The sequence below is a fragment of the Microcaecilia unicolor genome, chromosome 8 (assembly GCF_901765095.1).
Source record: "Microcaecilia unicolor chromosome 8, aMicUni1.1, whole genome shotgun sequence".
Taxonomy (NCBI): domain Eukaryota; kingdom Metazoa; phylum Chordata; class Amphibia; order Gymnophiona; family Siphonopidae; genus Microcaecilia; species Microcaecilia unicolor.
In genome coordinates, this window is record NC_044038.1 from 116,123,949 (window position 1) to 116,146,140 (window position 22,192).

At 47.1% G+C, this 22,192-nt stretch overlaps 1 protein-coding gene across 2 annotated transcripts in view; it reads left to right on the forward strand.

The window, feature by feature from the left end:
• HMMR (hyaluronan mediated motility receptor) overlaps positions 1-22,192 on the forward strand; it is a 731,570-nt gene that overhangs the window by 443,053 nt on the left and 266,325 nt on the right. For both annotated transcript variants that reach the window (XM_030213533.1, XM_030213534.1), the window contains one exon: positions 4,130-4,344. In XM_030213533.1, coding sequence (XP_030069393.1) covers positions 4,130-4,344 — 215 coding nt within the window. The remainder of the gene's footprint in view (positions 1-4,129; positions 4,345-22,192) is intronic.

A 22,192-nucleotide genomic window follows, 5' to 3' on the forward strand; every position in this document is an offset into this window, starting at 1 on the left:
CTGGATTTTCAAAAGGCGTTTGACAAGGTACCTCATGAAAGGCTACAGAGGAAATTGGAGGGTCATGGGATAGGAGGAAATGTCCTATTGTGGATTAAAAACTGGTTGAAGGATAGGAAACAGAGAGTGGGGTTAAATGGGCAGTATTCACAATGGAGAAGGGTAGTTAGTGGGGTTCCTCAGGGGTCTGTGCTATGATTTAGAGATGGGAGTAACTAGCGAGGTAATTAATTTGCTGATGACACAAAGTTATTCAAAGTCGTTAACTCGCGACAGGATTGTGAAAAATTACAAGAGGACCTTACGAGACTGGGCGGCTAAATGGCAGATGACGTTTAATGTGAGCAAGTGCAAGGTGATGCATGTGGGAAAGAAGAACCCGAATTATAGCTACGTCATGCAAGGTTCCACGTTAGGAGTTACGGACCAAGAAAGGGATCTGGGTGTCGTCGTCGATAACACACTGAAACCTTCTGCTCAGTGTGCTGCTGCGGCTAGGAAAGCGAATAGAATGTTGGGTATTATTAGGAAAGGTATGGAAAACAGGTGTGAGGATGTTATAATGCCATTGTATCGCTCCATGGTGCGACCGCACCTTGAGTATTGTGTTCAATTCTGGTCGCCGCATCTCAAGAAAGATATAGTAGAATTGGAAAAGGTGCAGCGAAGGGCGACTAAAATGATAGCGGGGATGGGACGACTTCCCTATGAAGAAAGACTAAGGAGGCTAGGGCTATTCAGCTTGGAGAAGAGACGGCTGAGGGGAGACATGATAGAGGTGTATAAAATAATGAGTGGAGTGGAACAGGTGGATGTGAAGCATCTGTTCACGCTTTCCAAAAATGCTAGGACTAGGGGGCATGCGATTAAACTACAGTGTAGTAAATTTAAAACAAATCGGAGAAAATGTTTCTTCACCCAACGTGTAATTAAACTCTGGAATTCATTGCCGGAAAATGTGGTGAAGGCGGTTAGCTTAGCAGAGTTTAAAAAGGGGTTGGACGGTTTCCTAAAGGACAAGTCCATAAACCGCTACTAAACGGACTTGGAAAAATCCAAAATTCCAGGAATAACATGTATAGAATGTTTGTACGTTGGGAAGCTTGCCAGGTGCCCTTGGCCTGGATTGGCTGCTGTCGTGGACAAGATGCTGGGCTCGATGGACCCTTGGTCTTTTCCCAGTATGGCATTACTTATGTACTGATTGCACCCTTCTGGCCGCATCAGATTTGGTTCCCTCATCTTCTGGAGATTGGAATGTTTTCTAACCCTCATCACCCAGAATGAGGGGTCGCTTCTACATCCCAACCTCCAGTCTCTGGCTCTCACGGCCTGGATGTTGAGAGCTTAGAAATTGCCTCTTTAGTTCTCTCAGAGGGTGTCTCCTGAGTCTTGCTTGCTTCCAGGAAAGATTCCACAAAAAAGTGTTATTCTTTCAAATGGAGAAGGTTTGCCGTCTGGTGTGACAGCAAGGCTCTAGAACCTTTTTCTTGTCCTACACAGACCTTGCTTGAATACCTTCTACACTTCTCAGAGTCTGGTCTCAAGACCAACTCCGTAAGAGTTCACCTTAGTGCAATTAGTGCCTATCATCAACGTCGGTGGCTCACTTACTCAGCCTCCATTGAAGAGATTTGCAAAGCTGCAACATGGTCTTCAGTCCACACATTCACATCACATTACTGCCTTGAGCAGGATTCCCGACGCGACAGTTGGTTTGAGCAGTCGGTGCTGCAGAGTATGTTTAGAGTTTAGAATCCAACTCCACTCATCTTGGCCTGTTTTTATTCTGTTTCAGGCTGCACTCTCAGCTAGCTGCATATTGTTTCATGTTAATCTACATTATTTTCTCGTCGTTGCGAGGCCCAGTTCACCAGTGTTTATTGTTTTGGCTGAGCCTGGATGCTAGGTATACCCCACTTGTGAGTATAAGCCAGCCTGCGTGTCCTTGGGGAAAGCGAAGATACTTACCTGTAGCAGGTATTCTCTGAGGACAGCAGGCTGATTATTCTCACAAACCCACCCACCTTCCTTTGGAGTTATTTGTTTCTTCATGCTTTAGAGTTAACTGAGGTATGCACTCGCATGGTGGGCGGGAAGTCAGTCCTTGAAAGTGAGGTGCGTACTGTACGAGCTCCAGAAACCTCTAGCAAAGTTTTCTTCTTGCTATGGCGAATACCGATTCCCGAGCCGATGCGGATGTTGATCCACTTGTGAGAATAAGCAGCCTGCTGTTCCTGGAGAATATAGCTACAGGTAAGTATCTTCACTATATCTATATATATCTATCTCTATCTATCTATATATCTGTCTCTGTGTGTGTGTGTATGATAAATCGGATTAAAACATAATATATATAAAAATATAACCATAATAAGTGTATAAATAAAACTGGATGACTTAAAGGAACCACTTAAATGCTGAACAAATGCAGCGCAGCTAGAACGACTTAATATTATAGTGTCTCCCTTACCTTTCTTTTGTTAAGAAGTAGAAATCACCCTTCAAAGATGGTTACAGCTGGAAGTAGTGGAGCCAGTCCTCCATCAGGAAGGAGGGATGGGGTGATTCTCTAGGAAAAGGTGATAGATTTTGAAATATCACGTTTCTGTGGTTGCAAACATATTACTTTCAAATACTTATTTTGTACCTGGGGCAGTGGAGAATTTACTTGTCCTGAGTCACAAGGAGCTGCTTTGGGAATTGAACCCAGTTCCCTAGGTTCTCAGGCCACTGCACTAACCATTTGGCTACTCCTCCACTCTAATTGAGGTCTGCAAGAAAGGTGGTCCCTACAGGCCCATTCAAGATCACCTGAGTGGATAGTGGTGACCAACAGCATGAGCCTTCAGGTTTGGGGAGCCCACTGCCTCATGCAAGATCAGTGGCCCCAGTTAGTCTGTGTGATCCTTCTGGAGGCAAGGGTATTCTCTTGGCACTGCAGGAGTTTCTCCCCCTGGCACAAAGTTAGTCCACATGATGTCATTTAGTGGCTTAAATCAGCAATCAAAAAGGAACATAGACCACAGCAGTAGCCCTGGAAGCAGCCTAGATTGCAGTTGGACTGAGATTCATCTCTGCAATCTCAGCAGCCCACATTGTCGACACAGAGATTGTGCAGGTGGTCTTCCTCTGCTCGAGTCCATTGGATCAAAGTGGTACCCTCTATATTTTTACTTGATGGCAACGTCAGAACATCAAATGTGCCAGGTTCTTCAGCCATAGAAAGGAGAGCAGCTCTGCAGGGATCAGTCCCTAGTGCAGCCGTGACCTTTGACAAGAACCTTGCCTTTCTGTGACTAAAATGGGCATATTTGTGTTCTAAAGGAGTTCCCATCAAATGGAAATACTGAGTGTCCCACTGATCACGTTGCATGCCTCAGAGGGCAGCTAAGCAGTCATCCATTTCTCTATGTTGCCCCAGACTGACTCTGCCATCAGAAGCCTTACAGATCTGCTACATCTTCTAGTAGACTGGTAATGGAGGATGCTGATCCCTTTTTTCTTAGTCTGGCCCTTGAGAGGCAGTTCTGGAAGAACTACTGTGTCTTGGTTATTTCCAAAAGACAAAAAAGTGAAGCAGGGGAGAAGTTTTTTTCCTGTTTCTAAATTCTGGGTAATGTCCAAATTTTCAACATCGTTTTTACTCTTCTGAAAGCTAAACTTATTGGCAAGCAAGACCACTTCTGAGAAATAGTGCCAATGTTGCATTCTCTGGATATAGGGTCTGTGCCATGATTGTGCTTAGTCTGTTCTTAAATGTGTTATTGTTATCTGCCTTGCAAAGCATTTATCAGTGACGACACTTGGAGCTGATACTGTGCCAAACCACACCACCAGTGTATATTAGAGGATAATAGCAGCTGCTTGTGCCAAATGGGTGGAAAATGTATTAACTCAAAACCTTATTTATCTTTGTCACTCTTCAGAATATTGCTTAATCATCTAAATGCTGATCTATTCTACTGAAATCATTTTTTTAAAATCTCCATATCTCTACTGTATTCAGGCTTAACAGAAGTGTAACTTTTGTTCACATGACCATAAATGTAGCCAGAAGGCAAAACACTCGATAGTCTAAATTGTGGTAAAAAAAATCAAATTAGATCTTTCCATTTTTTTTCTGTAGGTGGTATCAGATTCTTTGCGTCAAGAGCTATGCCATCTCCAGGACAAAATGCTGAAGGAGAGAGGTCTTTTGGAGGAAGAGATGGAAGGAGCACTTGATGAATTGGACAGACTACAGCTTGAGGAAGAACAAACTGAAAAGTTCATAGCACAGCTAGAGGAAGAGAATAAATTGTGTGGTGAAGAGCTGGCTCAGTTACAAACAAAGCTGAATGAGTGAGAGCAACTATAGATTTTGTTATTTAAAATGTGTAACTCAGTGGTAAAACTGAACATGGTAATATTCTATGTAAAATGTGCTGAATGTTACATTGAAGAAGAATTCATACTATATTTGCCTTTCATATGTTGTTACCCTGACTCTAGTGCATACCAGTGGGTTACAACACCATATACTGAGGATTTAGATTGATCAGCTCAGCTTATTTAAGCTGCCTATACTTGGCAGGTCATCTGGAAGCCTGCTGCATTTTCACTACTACTACTACTTAACATTTCTAGAGCGCTACTAGGGTTACGCAGCGCTGTACAATTTAACAAAGAGAGACAGTCCCTGCTCAAAGAGCTTACAATCTAATAGACAAGTGAATGGTCGGTCAAATTGGGGCAGTCAAATTGGGGCAGTCTGGATTCACAGTGATCTTTTTGGTTTGTTGGGATGCAAACTAATGTGTGCTAAGAATGTCTCTGACGTTCTGGTAAGAGGTTTGTGATAGGGAGAGATTAGTACAGTTAGAAAAGAATTCACAGTTTAGGTCTAAAACTTGCTTTGTACTAGTCCCATCAGAGATACTGCAGGACAAACACTCTAGGATTAAAGGAAGTTACTTTGTTGCTTTTTCAGACTCAGTTGACCCCATGAAGGTATTTGAAAACTTCCTGTGGGTTCAGGTGGCAGATAAGAGCAAGCAATCTAGAAATGGCTGCTGTAGTTTAGTTTGCGGGGTCAAATGCAGCCCACTGAGATCAGCTCAATGTTTAGTTAGTGTTTTGACCAGGACTATAGCCCCCTAGAACTTCTCCTGCTGGACTTAGGAACAAAGAGGCATATTTTGTTAGGAGGATAATCAGTGCTGGGTTCTGCACTGGTGAACTGTTCTTATTTTAGTCAATTCAGACCCTTTCTAGAACTTACTGGAAAAGCTTCCCTCTTCCTTCTCCCCTCCCCCCCCCCCCCCCCCAAGCCCAAGTAAGTCAAAGCCAAGGCTAGTTTTGTTTATTCAGATTTACTATACTGCCTTTGCTAACTAGCAGATCAATAGACGATTTCCGAAAAGGAACTACAATTACAATAGAAAAGAGAGAATTCCATTAATTCAAGGCAAGGTTAGAACAGGAGTAAGAATAGAGCTAGGGGGAGATGTAGTAACATAAAGAAAATAGAGAGGGGGAAACAGGTTTTCATTTGTTATTTCTTCACTGTCAGTAAAGGACTACATCACCTACGGCTGAGAAAAAGCTTGGTGAAAGGCAAGCTTTTCAGGCAGTTTTAAAATGTTCTGTTCAGATATAAAGCAGAACAGTTCCATGAAAATGGAACTGCATAGAAAAAAACCCTCCATTTGGTCAAGTCCAGGTGAGCCATCTTAGGCTGGGGAATATGGAATTGTGAACTTAGATAGGTATGACTTTAGAGCTTTGAAAATAAGCATAGGAGTCTTGAAAATTATACCTTTCTCAACAGCAACCAATGGTGACGCTGTAGCAAGGAAGAGACATGATTGAGCATGACAGAAGTCTGATAGCAGTGTTTTGTGAAGATTAATTTCTTCAGTTGAAAATGGGAACAGCCTAAATAAGATATGCTACAATAATCCAAACGTGTAGTTAGTAACAAGAGGATCAGGGAGTGGAAGGTATCATGATCGAAATACCACTCAACAGAACGTAGTTGGCGATAATAAAGAAACCATTTCTACATATACTTGATATTTGGGTGGAGAAAAAGGTGGGAATCAAGTATAATACCCAAATAACGAAAGGCATCAACAGGCTGGATGTTGATTCCCAAAAACTTTAAAGAAAGATTTGGATAGGGAAGATCACCTGTGAACCAACAAGTGACAATTTTCTTTTTAATAGTAATTTATGCTTCAACGGCCAGGTTGAAATGGTCTTGCAAGGGACTAATGGAAGGTGACGAAGGATTAACTGGAAAAAGTAAAAGTATATAGTCCACATAAGTGACATGAGCAGATTGAACGAGGTAAGTGAGTGGACTTAGAAAAAGATTGAAGAGAAGAGGTGATAAAATAGAGCCTTGTGGAGTGCCACAAACTAGTGAATAGGAAGAGGATGTAGAAGTAGTCATGGTAACCTTAAAAGAATGGTTTGTGAGGAAAGAGGTGAACCAGACTAATACAGTCCTAGAAAAAGCAAGAGAAGAAAGTTGAAAAAGCAAAAGAGTGATTAACCAGATTGAAGACTGCAGAGAGGTCTACTGAAACAGCTAAGATGTTTATCCAACTGAGAATAAATTTACCTAATAGCTTCTAGGACTGTTTAGTGCTGAAATGTGTCCTGAAACCAGATTATCTTGGGTGAAGTGCCAGGGATTTCTCTACAAAAGAAGTTTGTTTGAAAACTACTTTTTCCAAGACTCTTGATAAGAAACAGGTTTGAGACAATAGTTGATTGGGGTTTGAGAATCTAATGAGGGTTTCTTTAGAATAGGATGCACTATGGCGGGCTTCGAGATGGTAGGGGCTTGACTTGAGGAGTGGCTGCTGTTTGAGAGAAGATATTGGGTAGAAGGCCTAATTTCAATATCTTTAACCAAGAGGAGAGAAAAGGGTCAAGTGGACAGACAGTGGGCCTCATAGTTGCCAGTGTTTTGATAAGAGAATGTAATGTCTGAGGTTAGAATGAAGACCAGGATGAGAATACTGACGGGTTTGGGTGCAGGGAGAAACAGTGGGAGTGGGAATAGAGGTAGTAGATTGAAAAGAAGTAATAGTCCCTAGGGGAGCCAGATAAATTTGGAGATGGTAAGGAGCTGAAAAGGTTTAAAATCTTTGAGGAGAAATAGAGGGAAAGCATCTCAGCGGTAGGTGCAGGAGAGATGGAAGGGGAACTTCCAGTTGTTAAATTACGAAAGATAGAGAAGTTCCCTTGCTGAGTTAGGGGCCTTTTTTTATTTGATTGCTGAGAAAAAGCTCTTTGGCTTTTCTAAGATGGCAATTGTCCCTAAGCTTGTTTGTAGTAATCTAAATTTGACTGAGATTTAGTTTCCCTCTGGTTGTGTTTTGCTTGCCATAACTGGATTTAGTAAGTGATGGCTGTTAAAATACCATGGGTTATTCCACGGGGGGTGAGGGGACTTGTACAGTTTCAAAGGGGCAATCAGATCAAGTGTTTTAGTAAGTGTAGAATGCAGGATAACTGGTAGGGGTCAATGTGTGGAAGGACATATGTTGAACAGATCGAAATACAGTCAACAGAGAATCCACAAAGCGTGGAGAACTCAAAGAAGACCCACGGATACTTTGTAAAACAAACAAAAAAGTGGGCACAAAACCAGGAGCCCCAGAGACTGGATCACAGTAAAGCTAAAACCAAATTTTATTAATTAGTATATTTGACTCGACACAACCGTTGTGTTTCGGCCAAAGGGCCTGCATCAGGAGTCTAAATACTAAGGTAGACAGCTAATGATGATCCAGAATAAGAAATACTGGCGAATAGTGTATAAATGGTCTTAAAAAAGACCTTTGTATTGAATTGTTGAACGGATCACTTGCGTGAAGAGTTCAGCAGTAAATTGGAAGGACATATGTTGAACAGATCGAAATAGAAACCAACACAGAAAAAAAGAAAAACTTATTAACTTGTCCAGCTGTTGGTTTTCCCCAGAGCCTTAATTAAGTCAATAAGGATAAAAAATAAACAATTAGGAAGGTTCTTCAGGGAAGGTAGGGATTAGAATTGTATTTATACCAGTGTTTAATATGGACATTAAGATATTTATTCTAGATAAGAAACCAATCCAGGAGCTAAGTGTGTTCTTGTTCAGCCTAGAATTGCTGAAAAGTTGGCTTACCTAGTCAGGAAGCTAACCATTTTTTCCTAGTTATTACACACTTGTCTTAATGTTTCTCCTTTTTCACTTGCTTAGCAAACTGGCTGGGTCTGAATTTTCATTTTCAGAATGCTGTTTGCTTTTGCTGCAGCTATTTAGTTCCCATATGATACTGTAGGCTTTTTTCTCCGAGGACAAGCAGGCTGCTTGTTCTCACGACTGGGTTGACGTCCACGGCAGCCCCCACCAACCGGAACAAAACTTTGCGGGCGGTCCCGCACTCAGGGCATGCCCACCGCACATGCGCGGCCGTCTTCCCGCCCATGCGCGACCGTTCCCGCTCAGTCTTTTCTTTCCGTGCTGGAGAGAGCCGCGTTCGTCTCTCTGTCAGCCCCGGAAACCGGATCGCGCGTTCGCCGCGAGATTTTTCTTCATTCTGTTTTATTCTCTTCTCTGTTTTACTTTCGTAAAAAAAAAAAAAAGAACTTTGTTTTCCCTCGTCTTTTTAGAGGAGGCGTCTTGTTGCGGCCTTGTGGCCGCGCGGTCGAGTTATTTTTCGAGGTGTGAATTTTACCGCCACCATCGACGACTTTGACTTCGCCGACGCAATTTTTCCGTCGATATCCTCGAAGGTCCCGAGTGGATTTAAGAAGTGTGGTCGGTGCGGCCGGCATATCTCGCAGACCGACACTCACGCTTGGTGCCTCCAGTGCCTCGGGCCGGAGCACGATACCAAGACGTACACCTTGTGTCTCGGTTTACGGAAACGGACACAGGTGGCGAGGCAAGTTCTACGGGACCGTCTTTTTGGAACTTGCGCCGGCCCCTCGACGTCGACTTCGACGGCATCGGTGTCGACGGCCGGATCTTCGGTACCGGTACCGATGTCCACGAAATCGGCACCGACCCCAGGAGCACAGGTCCCGTCGGCCCGCCGGTCTTCCGGAGACGGCAGGGGTGAGCAGCCGCATGGGCAATCGGCCCCGGTCACTCCCTCTACTCAGGGCCCTCGGGACCGAACCCTGTCGGACCCGAGTCCGAGGGGGATCTACTTCCTCCTCTTCAATACCACCGAGCGCCGATGACTGGCACCGGAAAAAGACAAAAAAGCACCATCATCGGTCGCCCACAGCGCATATGGTTCCCGGCGCCAGAGATGATTGGACGCCGAGGAAGCGGCAGCGCCAAGAGGAGAGATCCCCCTCTGTAGTAGAGGTATCGTCACGCCAGGGTGCCAGCACGTCGGTGCCGTCTCCTGGACCCGAACAGCTTCCGGTACCGACACCTCTACCGGCCCCCTCGCCTTTCCCGACAGCGGGCCTCGACGAGTGCCTCCGAGCCATCCTTCCGGGGATCCTGGAAGGGCTGATGCGCCAGACTGTGCCGCCGCCGGGGGTGCCGGCGTGCTCTAGCCCGGTGCCGAGGCCTTCGACGCCGACGCCACTTGCGGCGCCGGTCTCGACCGCCTCACAGGTGGAGTCCCCGTCGATGGAGGGAGCTTCATCCCCGCCGGCGCGGGAGTCCACCGCTCGACGACGCCAACGAGGCCTCGGTGCCTCGAAGTCGAGCCGGGCCCGGTTAAGGACTGAGCTACAGGAGCTCATGTCCGACACCGAGGAAGAGGCCTTGTGGGGGGAGGAGGAAGACCCCAGATATTTCTCCTCAGAGGAGTCTGTGGGCCTTCCCTCCGACCCCACTCCTTCACCAGAGAGAAAGCTCTCGCCACCTGAGAGCCTCTCCTTTGCCTCCGTCAGGGATATGTCGATTTGCATCCCCTTCCCCGTGGTCTCTGTGGATGAGCCGAGGGCTGCGATGCTCGAGGTCCTCGACTATCCATCACCACCTAGAGAGTCCTCCACAGTGCCGTTGCACAATGTCCTCAAAGAGACACTGCTTCGGAACTGGTTGAGACCATTATCTAATCCCACCATCCCCAAGAAAGCGGACTCCCAATACAGGATCCACTCGGACCCAGAGTTAATGCGGCCTCAACTGCCTCATGACTCGGCGGTCGTGGACTCTGCTCTCAAGAGGGCACGGAGTTCGAGGGATACCGCCTCGGCGTCCCCGGGGCGGGAGTCTCGCACTCTGGACTCGTTTGGGAGGAAGGCCTACCAATCTTCAATGCTCGTAACCAGCATCCAGTCCTACCAGCTCTACACGAGCATACACATGCGGAATAATGTGAAGCAACTGGCGGACCTGGTTGACAAGCTACCCCCGGAGCAGTCCAGGCCGTTTCAGGAGGTGGTCAGGCAGCTGAAGGCGTGCAGAAAGTTCCTGTCCAGGGGTATATATGACACCTGTGATGTGGCATCTCGTGCTGCGGCCCAAGGTATAGTGATGCGCAGACTCTCATGGCTGCGTGCCTCTGACCTGGACAACCGCACCCAGCAGAGGCTGGCTGATGTCCCTTGCCGGAGGGATAATATTTTTGGTGAGAAAGTCGAGCAGTTGGTGGACCAACTACATCAGCGGGAAACCACCCTCGACAAACTCTCCCACCGGGCGCCTTCAGCATCCACCTCAGCAGGTGGACTTTTTCCCGGGCCAGGCAGGCTGCGCCCTATGCCTACAACAAGCGTAGGTACACCCAGCCGGCCCGAAGGCCTCATCAGGCACAGGGACAGCCCCAGTGCGCTCGTTCCCGTCAACAGCGTGCGCCTAAGCAGCCCCCTGCGCCTCCACAGCAAAAGCCGGGGATGGGCTTTTGACTGGATCCATGGGAACATAGCCGCCATCAAAGTGTCCGTACCGGACGATCTGCCAGTCGGGGGGAGGTTAAAATTTTTTCACCAAAGGTGGCCTCTTATAACCTCCGACCAGTGGGTTCTCCAAATAGTGCGGTGCGGATACGCCCTAAATTTGGCCTCCCCTCCACCAAATTGTCCTTCGGGAGCCCAATCCTTCAGCTCCCACCACAGGCAGGTACTTGCAGAGGAACTCTCCGCCCTTCTCAGCGCCAATGCGGTCGAGCCCGTGCCACCCGGCAGGAAGGGCAGGGATTCTATTCCAGGTACTTCCTTGTGGAAAAGAAAACAGGGGGGATGCGCCTCATCCTAGACCTGAGAGGCCTGAACAAATACCTGATCAAAGAGAAGTTCAGGATGCTTTCCTTGGGCACCCTTCTGCCAATGATTCAGAAAAACGATTGGCTATGTTCCCTGGATTTGAAGGACGCATACACTCACATCCCGATACTGCCAGCTCACAGACAGTATCTCAGATTCCGCCTGGGCACACGGCACTTTCAGTATTGTGTGCTGCCCTTTGGGCTCGCCTCTGCCCCACTGGTGTTCACGAAGTGCCTCGTGGTGGTCGCGGCGTATCTACGCAAGCTGGGAGTGCACGTGTTCCCATATCTCGACGATTGGCTGGTCAAGAACACCTCAGAGGCAGGAGCTCTCCGGTCCATGCAGTGCACTATTCACCTCCTGGAGCTGCTGGGGTTTGTGATAAATTACCCAAAGTCCCATCTCCAGCCAGTCCAATCTCTGGAATTCATAGGAGCTCTGCTGAATACTCAGACGGCTCAGGCCTTCCTTCCCGAAGCGAGGGCCAACAACCTCCTGTCCCTCGCTTCCCAGACCAGAGCGTCTCAGCAGGTCACAGCTCGGCAGATGTTGAGACTCCTAGGTCATATGTTCTCTACAGTTCATGTGACTCCCATGGCTCGTCTTCACATGAGATCTGCTCAATGGACCCTAGCTTCCCAGTGGTGCCAAGCCACCGGGAATCTAGAAGATGTCATCCGCCTCTCCACCAGTTGCCGCACTTCACTGCACTTGTGGACCATTCGGACCAATTTGACCCTGGGACGCCCATTCCAAATTCCACAGCCCACGAAAGTGCTAACGACTGATGCATCTCGCCTGGGGTGGGGAGCTCATGTCGATGGGCTTCACACCCAGGGACTGTGGTCCCTCCAGGAACAAGATCTTCAGATCAACCTCCTGGTGCTCCGAGCGGTCTGGAATGCACTGAATGCCTTCAGAGATCGGCTATCCTGTCAAATTATCCAAATTCGGACAGACAATCAGGTTGCAATATATTACATCAACAAGCAGGGGGGCACCGGATCTCGCCCCCTGTGTCAGGAAGCCGTCGGGATGTGGCGTTGGGCTTGCCAGTTCGGCATGCTTCTCCAAGCCACATACCTGGCAGGTGTAAACAACAGTCTGGCCGACAGACTGAGCAGAGTCATGCAACCGCACGAGTGGTCGCTCCATTCCAGAGTGGTACGCAAGATCTTCCGAGAGTGGGGCATCCCCTCGGTGGACCTTTTCGCCTCTCAGACCAACCGCAAGCTGCCTCTGTTCTGTTCCAGACTACAGGCACTCGGCAGACTAGCATCGGATGCCTTTCTCCTCCATTGGTGGACCGGCCTCCTGTATGCTTATCCTCCCATACCTTTGGTGGGGAAGACCTTACTGAAGCTCAAGCAAGACCACGGCACCATGATTCTGATAGCGCCCTTTTGGCCCCACCAGATCTGGTTCCCTCTTCTTCTGGAGTTGTCCTCCGAAGAACCGTGGAGATTGGAGTGTTTTCCGACTCTCATTTCGCAGAACGACTGTCGCGTCTCTCGCGCTTGCCGCGCTCTCGGGGACCTTGGCATACTTTCAGGCTTCTTCCCCAGGAGCACGGGGTTGTGAGTCCATAGGCCACTACCGTGGAGCGGCAGTGGCAGGCAAGATCACCTTCCAGGTAGAGATGAAACAAGACTGGACCGGAACCCCGGACTGGAGTTCTACACCGGAACACTCGGAACTGGAACGCACCGGACGGGTGCGCACTGGAGTGGGGCCCGCTGGACTGGACACACTGGAGTGGCCCCACTGGACTGGAACATACAGGAGTGAAACCCGCTGGGCTGGAACACACTGGAGCGGAACCCGCGGAACTGGAACACCCTGGACCTAGGCTTCACCTACACTTGACTGCCTTTCCCCGAGGGTTGAGCCCTCAGGTTCTGGCAGCCGGTAGGACTTACAGGAACAGCAGGAATGAAGATCCAGGAGTGCCCCCTGGCACCTAGGCGAAGGTAAGGCAGACAAGCAGGGACTGTCCGGGTTCTGGCAGTCGGCAGGATTCAACACAATGACTAGTAAACTGTACCCAGGCTAAAAGGAACGCTATACCCAGGCAAACCAGTCATACACAGGAACATACACAGAGCAAACTCAGGAGACTTGGAAGGCTATACACCAGCTAACAACTAAGCTGTGCCCAAGCTAACAAGTCATGCACTGGAAACAACACAGAACACTAGCAAAGCTTTACACAGGCTACCAGCCACACCGTGCCTAAGCTGGCTAGTCAAGTATTAGGACAAACCCAGGGAACTAGCAAAGCTATACACAGCTAACAAGCCACACGGTGCCTAAGCTGGCTAGTCTATCACTAGGAACAAACACGGAGAACTAGCAGAGCTAAGCACAGGCTACCAGCCAGACGGTGCCTAAGCTGGCTAGTCTATCACTAGGAACAAACACAGAGAACTAGCAGAGCTATGCACAGGCTACAAGCCAGATGGTGCCTAAGCTGGCTAGTCTACACTAGGAACGATCACGGGATAGGGACTAGCAAGGGCGGCTAGTCTAACACTAGGAACAAACACAGAGAACTAGCAGAGCTATGCACAGGCAACAAGCCAGACGGTGCCTAAGCTAACTAGTCATGCACTGGAAACAAACACAGAGAACTAGCAGAGCTATGCACAGGCTACAAGCCAGACGGTGCCTAAGCTGGCTAGTCTACACTAGGAACAAACACAGAGCACTAGCAAAGCTATGCACAGGCTACAAGCCAGACGGTGCCTAAGCTAACTAGTCATGCACTGGAGACAAACACAGAGAACTAGCAGAGCTATGCACAGGCTACAAGCCAGACGGTGCCTAAGCTAACTAGTCATGCACTGGAAACAAACACAGAGAACTAGCAGAGCTATGCACAGGCTACAAGCCAGACGGTGCCTAAGCTAACTAGTCATGCACTGGAAACAAATACAGAGAACTAGCAGGGCTATGCACAGGCTACAAGCCAGACGGTGCCTAAGCTAACTAGTCATGCACTGGAGACAAACACAGAGAACTAGCAGCAAAGACACGGGGCCCTGGAGGATAAAGTACAAAAAATAGAGGAAGAAAATAAGAAACTCAGAACCCAAGTGGAGGCCTACGAAGAGAAGCTGGAAGACCTTGAGAACAGGGCTCGTAGAAACAATTTAAGATTCGTGGGGTTGCCTGAGGCTCTAGAAACTCCTAACCTAAGAGCTTTTATAGAAACCTGGTTATCAGAACAGCTGCAGCTCCCGGAGGATCTCGGTGCCATCCGGGTGGAAAGAGCGCACCGGGTGGGACCCAAGCACTCAGACAATGCAAGGCCGCGAGTGGTGATATGTCAGATACTGAATTTCGCACACAAAGAGGCTATAGTGCAGGCCTTGAGGAAGGACCGGGAGCTGCGCTATGGAAACAAAAAGGTGCTCTGTTTCCAGGACTACTCTGCGGCAGTGGCGATGCAACGAAGGAAGTTTTCCCCGATCTGTACGAAGCTGTATGAAAAAAAGATTAGATTCGCCTTACAGTATCCGGCGAAACTGTGAGTAACTTACCAGGCGGAGATAAAGACCTTCACTGCAGTGGAACAAGCGCAGGCCTTTCTGAGTTCGCTAGAGGAGCGCTGATGGTGGAGGCGCCATGGGATTCATAAATGACCTATGGAGGAGTGATGGAGGCACAACAGCCTTACAGGGCAAGGATTACAAATTGTTTTGGTTAAAAGTTGGATTACTAATGACTGTTTCAGCAGCAGTATATTGCATGTTAAATGTTGGTTTTAATATGCAGGCTTAGCAGATGCGCAAGCACTAACAGGGAAAGTGCAGCTACACCATTGCATAAAATACGCCCGTCAGATGATTGTCCCTGGGGGGAATTAGCATGGAAACTGAGAGGCATGAGACGTCTACAAATGGGCCTCACTAAAGAGAATGGACTGCCAATTCTATGGGAACAGATGATATGACTACTGTTCAAGAGGTACGTGATCAGACGGGCTGAGATTGCTGGTGGAGACGCGGGACTTTCGAGGTACACAGAGGAAGTGGTTGCTGCCCTACATGAAAGCGGAGATCTGCTGAGGACTTAGATGCAGAGGTTTTGATGTTTACAAGTTATTAATATATAGGTTATGTGAGTAATTTTTTTTATCTTCATATGTTGCTGTTATAATTGCAGGGGAATCTTAGGGTTGGGTGGTTGAGGTGGTAATTGCTTACAGGAGGGTGAGGGGGTAAGGGGCGTTATATGTGATGGTCCCGTTTTGGGGCTGGGGAAGCTTAAAAGGGGGGTTTGGGTTAGTGGGGGGGGGGGGTTGTAGGGGTGAGGGTGGGGGGGTTAGAGGTTGGGGGGATGTAGGGACCTGGAGGTTTCGTTTAATAAGGTCTTGGAAAGAAGGTAAATGGAGCATGTTAGAAAAGGGAGGGGGGTGGAGGCTGGGACACCCCTCTTCAAGGCAAGAGTGGTATAGATCTCACGAACTGGTATCTTATGAGAACTGGGAACCCTGAAAGTTGTGACGTGGAACGTAGGAGGGATCACGTCTCCCATTAAGCGTACTAAAATACTACTACACCTGCAAAGACACAAAGTAGACATTGCTCTGTTGCAGGAAACCCATTTATCAGCTGTGGAGCATGCGAAACTGCGTACCTGGTGGGTGGGGGAATGTGTCTCTGCAGAGGCCCGGGGGAAAAAAGGAGGGGTTGCCATCTTGTTTAGAAAGGGGATTATAGACAAATTGGAAGTACGATTCACTGACCCGGGAGGGAGATTTCTGATCTGTGAGGCTACCATAAACCGTCAAACAGTGTTGTTAGGGAATGTATATGCCCCGAACCAATATGACCGGAAGTTTTACAGGATGCTTACTTTAAGATTGTTACGACATAACCCTTTGCCCATACTACTGGGTGGGGATTTCAACACAGTGATGGATCCTTTGATGGACAGTACAGGGGCTCGGAGGCAGATTCTCGGCCAGGAGAATAGGAGGCTGCCTAATCTCTGTCGACAGATGGGGCTGGTGGATGTTTGGCGGACCCTTGATCCGCAGGGAAGGGATTACACGCACTTATCCCGAGTGCATGGAACGCAAGCGCGAATTGATTATTTGCTGATTTTGGAGCAGCTTTTTGGCTGTTGGGCTCGGTTATAGGTGCCACTGTGATCTCGGATCACGCCTGGGTGGAAATGTGCTGGTCACCCGGGGGGGGGGGGGGGGGGGGGGAACAGAGAGGACATGGTAGATGGGCGTTCCCAGTGGAGCTTTATCAGGACCCAGCTTTTAAGGCGTCTATACATCAAAGTTGGCGAGATTATAAAATACATAATGGAATACATGCTGATGATCCAGTTCTCTATTGGGAGTCAGCCAAGGCAGTGCTCCGTGGAGAAATTATCAGCTATACGGCACATAAACATAAGGCCCGACTTAAGGAAATATTACGACTCAGTCAGCTAGTGTGCAAGGCTCGGAGATGTTATGGTCGCCAGCCCTCCCTAGAGAATAAACAACATTTACTGTCCCTGCAAACGGCATTAAATGAGGCCCTTCACCAGAAAGCTGTGAAATCACAGAATTATTACAAGTATCAGCTTTACAAGCACGGCAACAAAGGGGGGCGGCTGATGGCACGGTTGATCGCGACTAAGCAAGGGAAAACTAGGGTTCTCACCATGAAGAGAGGGCAGGATACCAGAGTCTCTACGGATCAAGAAATTAGCGAAATCTTCTATAATTATTATAAAGGGCTATATGAAATCACGCCGGACGAGGGTTTGTCGGGGGACACGTATTTAGAGCAGTTACAGCTGCCAAGCCTATCTCCACAAGAGGAGCAGCAGCTCAACAATCCCATTACATCAGAGGAGGTGTTGCTGGCCATTAATCAAAGCCAGCTGTTTAAAACACCGGGGGTGGACGGTTACAGGGCGGAATTTTACAAAATAATGGGGGAAGAGATAATAGACCCTTTAACTGCAATGTTCAACACTTTAATAGATCAAGAACAGGTGCCTCCAGATCTAAACACCGCCTGCATTATCGTAATCCCCAAGAAAGGAAGAGACCCGGAATTAGCTGCATCATATAGGCCTATATCACTCCTGAATTTTGAGGTCAAATTAATGGCTAAGATCATGGCGAACAGATTAGCGAGGATTCTACCAGAATTAATACATGACTCCCAAGTAGGGTTTGTAAAGGGACGGACAATCGCAAAAAACGTCTGCAGAGTGTTGACCTCATTAGAAGCTAGCAACAGAGGGAATAAACATTCTATATTAATAAGCTTTGACGCAGAGAAAGCGTTTCATCGGGTCCATTGGGATTTTTTATATGCGGTCCTTCGGAACTATGGGTTCTCCGGTAGATTTCTGTCAGGGGTTAAGGCATTATACTCGACACCGAGGGCCCGCATCTCGATCAATGGGCTTGTAACACCAAACTTTGCCATAGGCAGGGGAACGCGACAAGGCTGCCCTCTATCGCCCCTATTATTTGTGCTAACGTTAGACCCCTTATTGAGAGACATAATGAGGCAGCCTGCAATAGCAGGAATGAAGATAGGAAAAGAGGCATTTAAGGTGACGGCTTTTGCCGATGATATTTTGGTTCATTTGACGAATCCGCAAGAATCTTTGGGTGCATTACTGGAGATCTTTTCCGAATATGGAGACTATGCGGGGCTTCGGTTAAATCTTGACAAGTCAGAGGCTTTAGCCTCATCGGAGGAGGTTTGGAGATGTTGGAGAGGTGAATTTCCTCTGAGAAAGGCGCAAACCTCTTTTAAATATTTAGGAATTTTGTTGCCTATGGATACCTCTCGTTTACATGAGCTAAATATTAATCGTTTGTTGGAAGAGACCAGGAAGGTGCTACAAGGTTGGCTGGACCTGCCGATATCATTGCTGGGCAGAATAAATCTCATAAAGATGGTACTATTTCCAAAGTGGCTTTATGTCTTGCAGACAATACCAATCTGGTTATATAGGAAGGATCTTCAGAAATTCTATACACTAGCCTCGAACTTCTGTTGGAGAGGTAAGAAACCACGGATTCGTTTCTCTCACCTGATTGGCAGTTGGAGCCGTGGTGGGATGGGAATGCCTGATCTAGCACTATATAATCAGGCATGTCAGTTACGTCATCTGGGAGATTGGTACCTGGGTACACAGCGCTATACCCCTATTGCATTGGAGAAAGCATATTTTGAACCGTATTGGCTTTTTTCATTGTTACATCATAAAACTGGTAATTTACCAGAGGGATTACGTAAAAGCGTGATGTTGCGTCCACTTCGAGAGGCGTGGAGAAGGCTGGTACGCTGGCTTGGAGGGGATTCGACAGTGACAGATCAGCTTACTATATGTGGGAATAGTGTCTTTTTACCTGGGATGTCGAGCCGATACTTTGCTGACTGGGCGAGTCGGAGGGTTACATGTTTGGCACATCTGTTGGGCGAAGATGGGCAGCCCCTCTCGACTGCGGACTTGCTAAGTAAGGTGGGGGATTCCTGGGGTAATAGATTTGCCATAAGACAAGTACAACATTATATGGCTTCACTGCCGGGGGTTTCCTTATCCGGTCAATTGGGGGGCAAGCTCTAAGAATTTTTCAATTCAGAGGGCGAGGGAGAGGTCACTGTCCCCTTGCTCTGTAAGACATTAACTAGATGGCAACCCCCCCCAGAGACTATGGGCCCCTGAGGCGTGCGTGGGAGAGGGAGCTGGGCATGGCAGTAGAGTCTTGGAATATTTCAAGGGCAGTGGCGCGCATACCCCTGTTGGTATCGGATGCTCGATTGAGAGAATGTGCATACCGATGTATCCATAGGGGGTATGTGACAGCGACTCAATTAGCACACATGGGAGGGGACCGTAGCCCAAATTGTCTCAAGTGTGGAAAGAGTCCAGGTACGATGCTGCATATGTTCTGGAGCTGTCCTGCAGTGCAAAGATTTTGGACTCAGGTACGAGGCTTTTGGGAAGGGCGACTTGGAATTAAGGTTCTGGGAACTGTCGAACAATTAGTCTTAGATCTTCCGGGGTCCTTTAGAGGTCAGAATCGCTTTGCAGTACTGATGCTTCGAAAGATATGTTTATTAGCTAGGAAGTGTATTTTACAATATTGGACGGTTCAAGACCCTCCCGCATACTGGCACTGGAGGAATCAGTTGCATCAGCTGGTTTCTTGGGAGGCTGGTGAGATTAGATTCTCGCAGAGAAAGAGAGTGTCGTTTTTGGCCCTATGGGATCCCTATCTACACATACTTAGCCCTAGAGGTCGGAGTCTACTGCTTAATGCAAGGTGAGCTTTAAAGGTTAATTAGGTACAGATCCTTCAGGTCTCGGGATGGGGGGGGAGGGGGTTTAGTAGGGGGGGGCTGTTGGGAGGGTGGGGAGAGAAGATTAGGTCGGGGGGAAGGAGAGGGCGGGGGGTTGGGTTGGGGGGACTCTAAAAGGGTGGAAAGGGTCATTGTTAATGGGAAGGATCATTGTTGTACTCACTAGAATCTGATTTTTCATTTTGGTATAATTGATAATTGGTGATATTTTGTTCATCCTTCATAAAAGTGTTGGGAATTACAATTTGTTGACTTCATGTATTTATAGGAACACTCCAGATGTATGTTGTGGATGTACTTTTGTTATCACCAGATGGTTGTATAATGTTACTGTACTGTTTTGTCATCAATAAAAATCGTTGAAATATAAAAAGGAGATAGAGCAGCTTTTAAACTAGAAACTGGGGGAAGGCCGACAGTCGCTCTTAAGCGCATGGTTTGGGATAAGATGTCTTTCAGAGATATCACCAAAACAGGAAAGAGGGTATCCTAATAGTGAGGTTGCAAAAGAGACCATAGTAGATCAGGTGTCCTTAAATAAAACAAGATTGCAATTTAATACTGTAAAATACTGAGCATGATGTAAATAGGAACAACAAACATAGTTTGAATTGTCTATATGCGAATGCCAAAAGCCTAAGAAATAAGATGGGAGAGTTAGAATATATTGCACTAAATGAAAAATTAGGTATAGGCAATTCTGAGACCTGGTGGAAGGAGGATAACCAGTGGGACACTGTCATACCGAGGTAGAAATTATATCGTAGTGATAGGGTGGATCGAATTGGTGGAGGGGTAGCATTGTATATTAAGGAGAGCCTTGAATCAAATAGATCGAAAATTCTGCAGGAAACAAAACACATCTTGAAATCACTATGGATTGAAATTCCATGTGTAAAGGGGAAAAGGATAGTGATAGGAGTGTACTACTGTCCGCCTGGCCAGGATGAACAGATGGATGCAGAAATGTTAATGGAAATTAGGGATGCAAACAAACTGGGCAACACAATAATAATGGGTGATTTCATTTACCCCAATATTGACTGAGTAAATGTAACATCAGCTCATGCTAGGGAGGTAAAATTCCGTGACGAAATCAAGGACCGCTTTATGGAGCAGCTGGTACAGGAGTCGAAGAGAGGAGGAAAAATTGTAGACCTAGTCCTTAGTGGAGCGCGTGATCTGGTGTGGGAGGTAATGGTGCTGGGGCTGCTTGGTAACAGTGATCATAAAATAATCAGATTTGATACTAGCTTTGAAGTAAGTATACATAGGAAATCAAATACAGTAGCGTTTAACTTTAAAAAAGGAGACTATGTTACAGTGGACTATACTGGTGCGGAGTAATGGCAGTTGTACCTGTAGCTGTTTCTGTGTTCTACTCAGTTTAAAACTATCTCATTGTGTTGTATTATTGAGAACTCCAATAAAGAAATATATATATATATATATATATATATATATATATATATATATATATATATATATATATATATATATATATATATATATAAAGGAGACTATGATAAAATGACAACGGTGAAAAAATAAACTTAGAGGAGCAGCTGCGAGGGTCAAAAATTTACATCAGGCGTGGATGCTGTTTAAAAACACCATCCAGGCCCTGGCCAAATATATTCCGCATATTAAAAAAAGAGGACAGAAAACCAAAAGTTAGCCGGCGTGGTTAAAAAGTGAGCTGAAGGAAGCTATTAGAGCTAAAAGAAAATCCTTCAGAAACTGGAAGAAGGAACCGACTGAAAATAATAAGAAACGGCATAAGGAATGACAAGTCAAATGCAAAGCGCTGATAAGGAAGGCTAAGAGGGACTTCAAAAAATAAGATTGCATTGGATGCAAAAACACATAGTGAAAAGTTTTTTAGGTATATTAAAAGCAGGAAGGCGGCAAAAGAATCGGTTGGACCGCTAGATGACCAAGAGGTAAAAGGGGGGTGATCAGGGAAGACAAAGCCATAGCGGAGAGATTAAATGAATTCTTCCATATCATCATGCTGATCAATCTATAGACTGGTGGGTTGTGTCCATCTACCAGCAGGTGGAGATAGAGAGCAATCCTTTTGCCTCCCTATATGTGGTCATGTGCTGCCGGAAACTCCTCAGTATGTTCTGTATCTCAGCAGGTGGTGGTCACACACAGCAGCAGCTCTGGCTAGGCCTCCAAGCCTAATTTTTAGGTTTTGTTGAGTGCCTGGGGTTGAGGGCTCTTCTTGAGCAAGTGCAAACCTGGTGGCGCCAGGCCCCTCCTTTTCTCCCCCCTCCCGCTGGCTCCGTTAAAAAAAAAAAAAAATTTTGGACGTCCTTAAGGGCGTTTATTTCGACGTTTATTTAAACGTTTATTGCAGCTACTCACTGGGACACCAGGTCGTTACAGCTCGGAGCGAGAAGCAGGTAATTTTTACCTTTTTATAGCGGGCAGGGGGTTCCCCGATTGATCTCCACGTGGCCTATGGCGTCGGAGGGCGAGGGCGCGAAGAATCGCTCCCCAGACCACGTGTGCGCTTCTAGCGGGGATGCGGGGGTTTTAAAGTCTGATTCGCCCTTGGTGGGTGTCAGTTTGGAGGCCGGTCAGTGTCCCGGGTCTTCCTCCGGCGCGGCGGTTTTTCCCGCCATAAA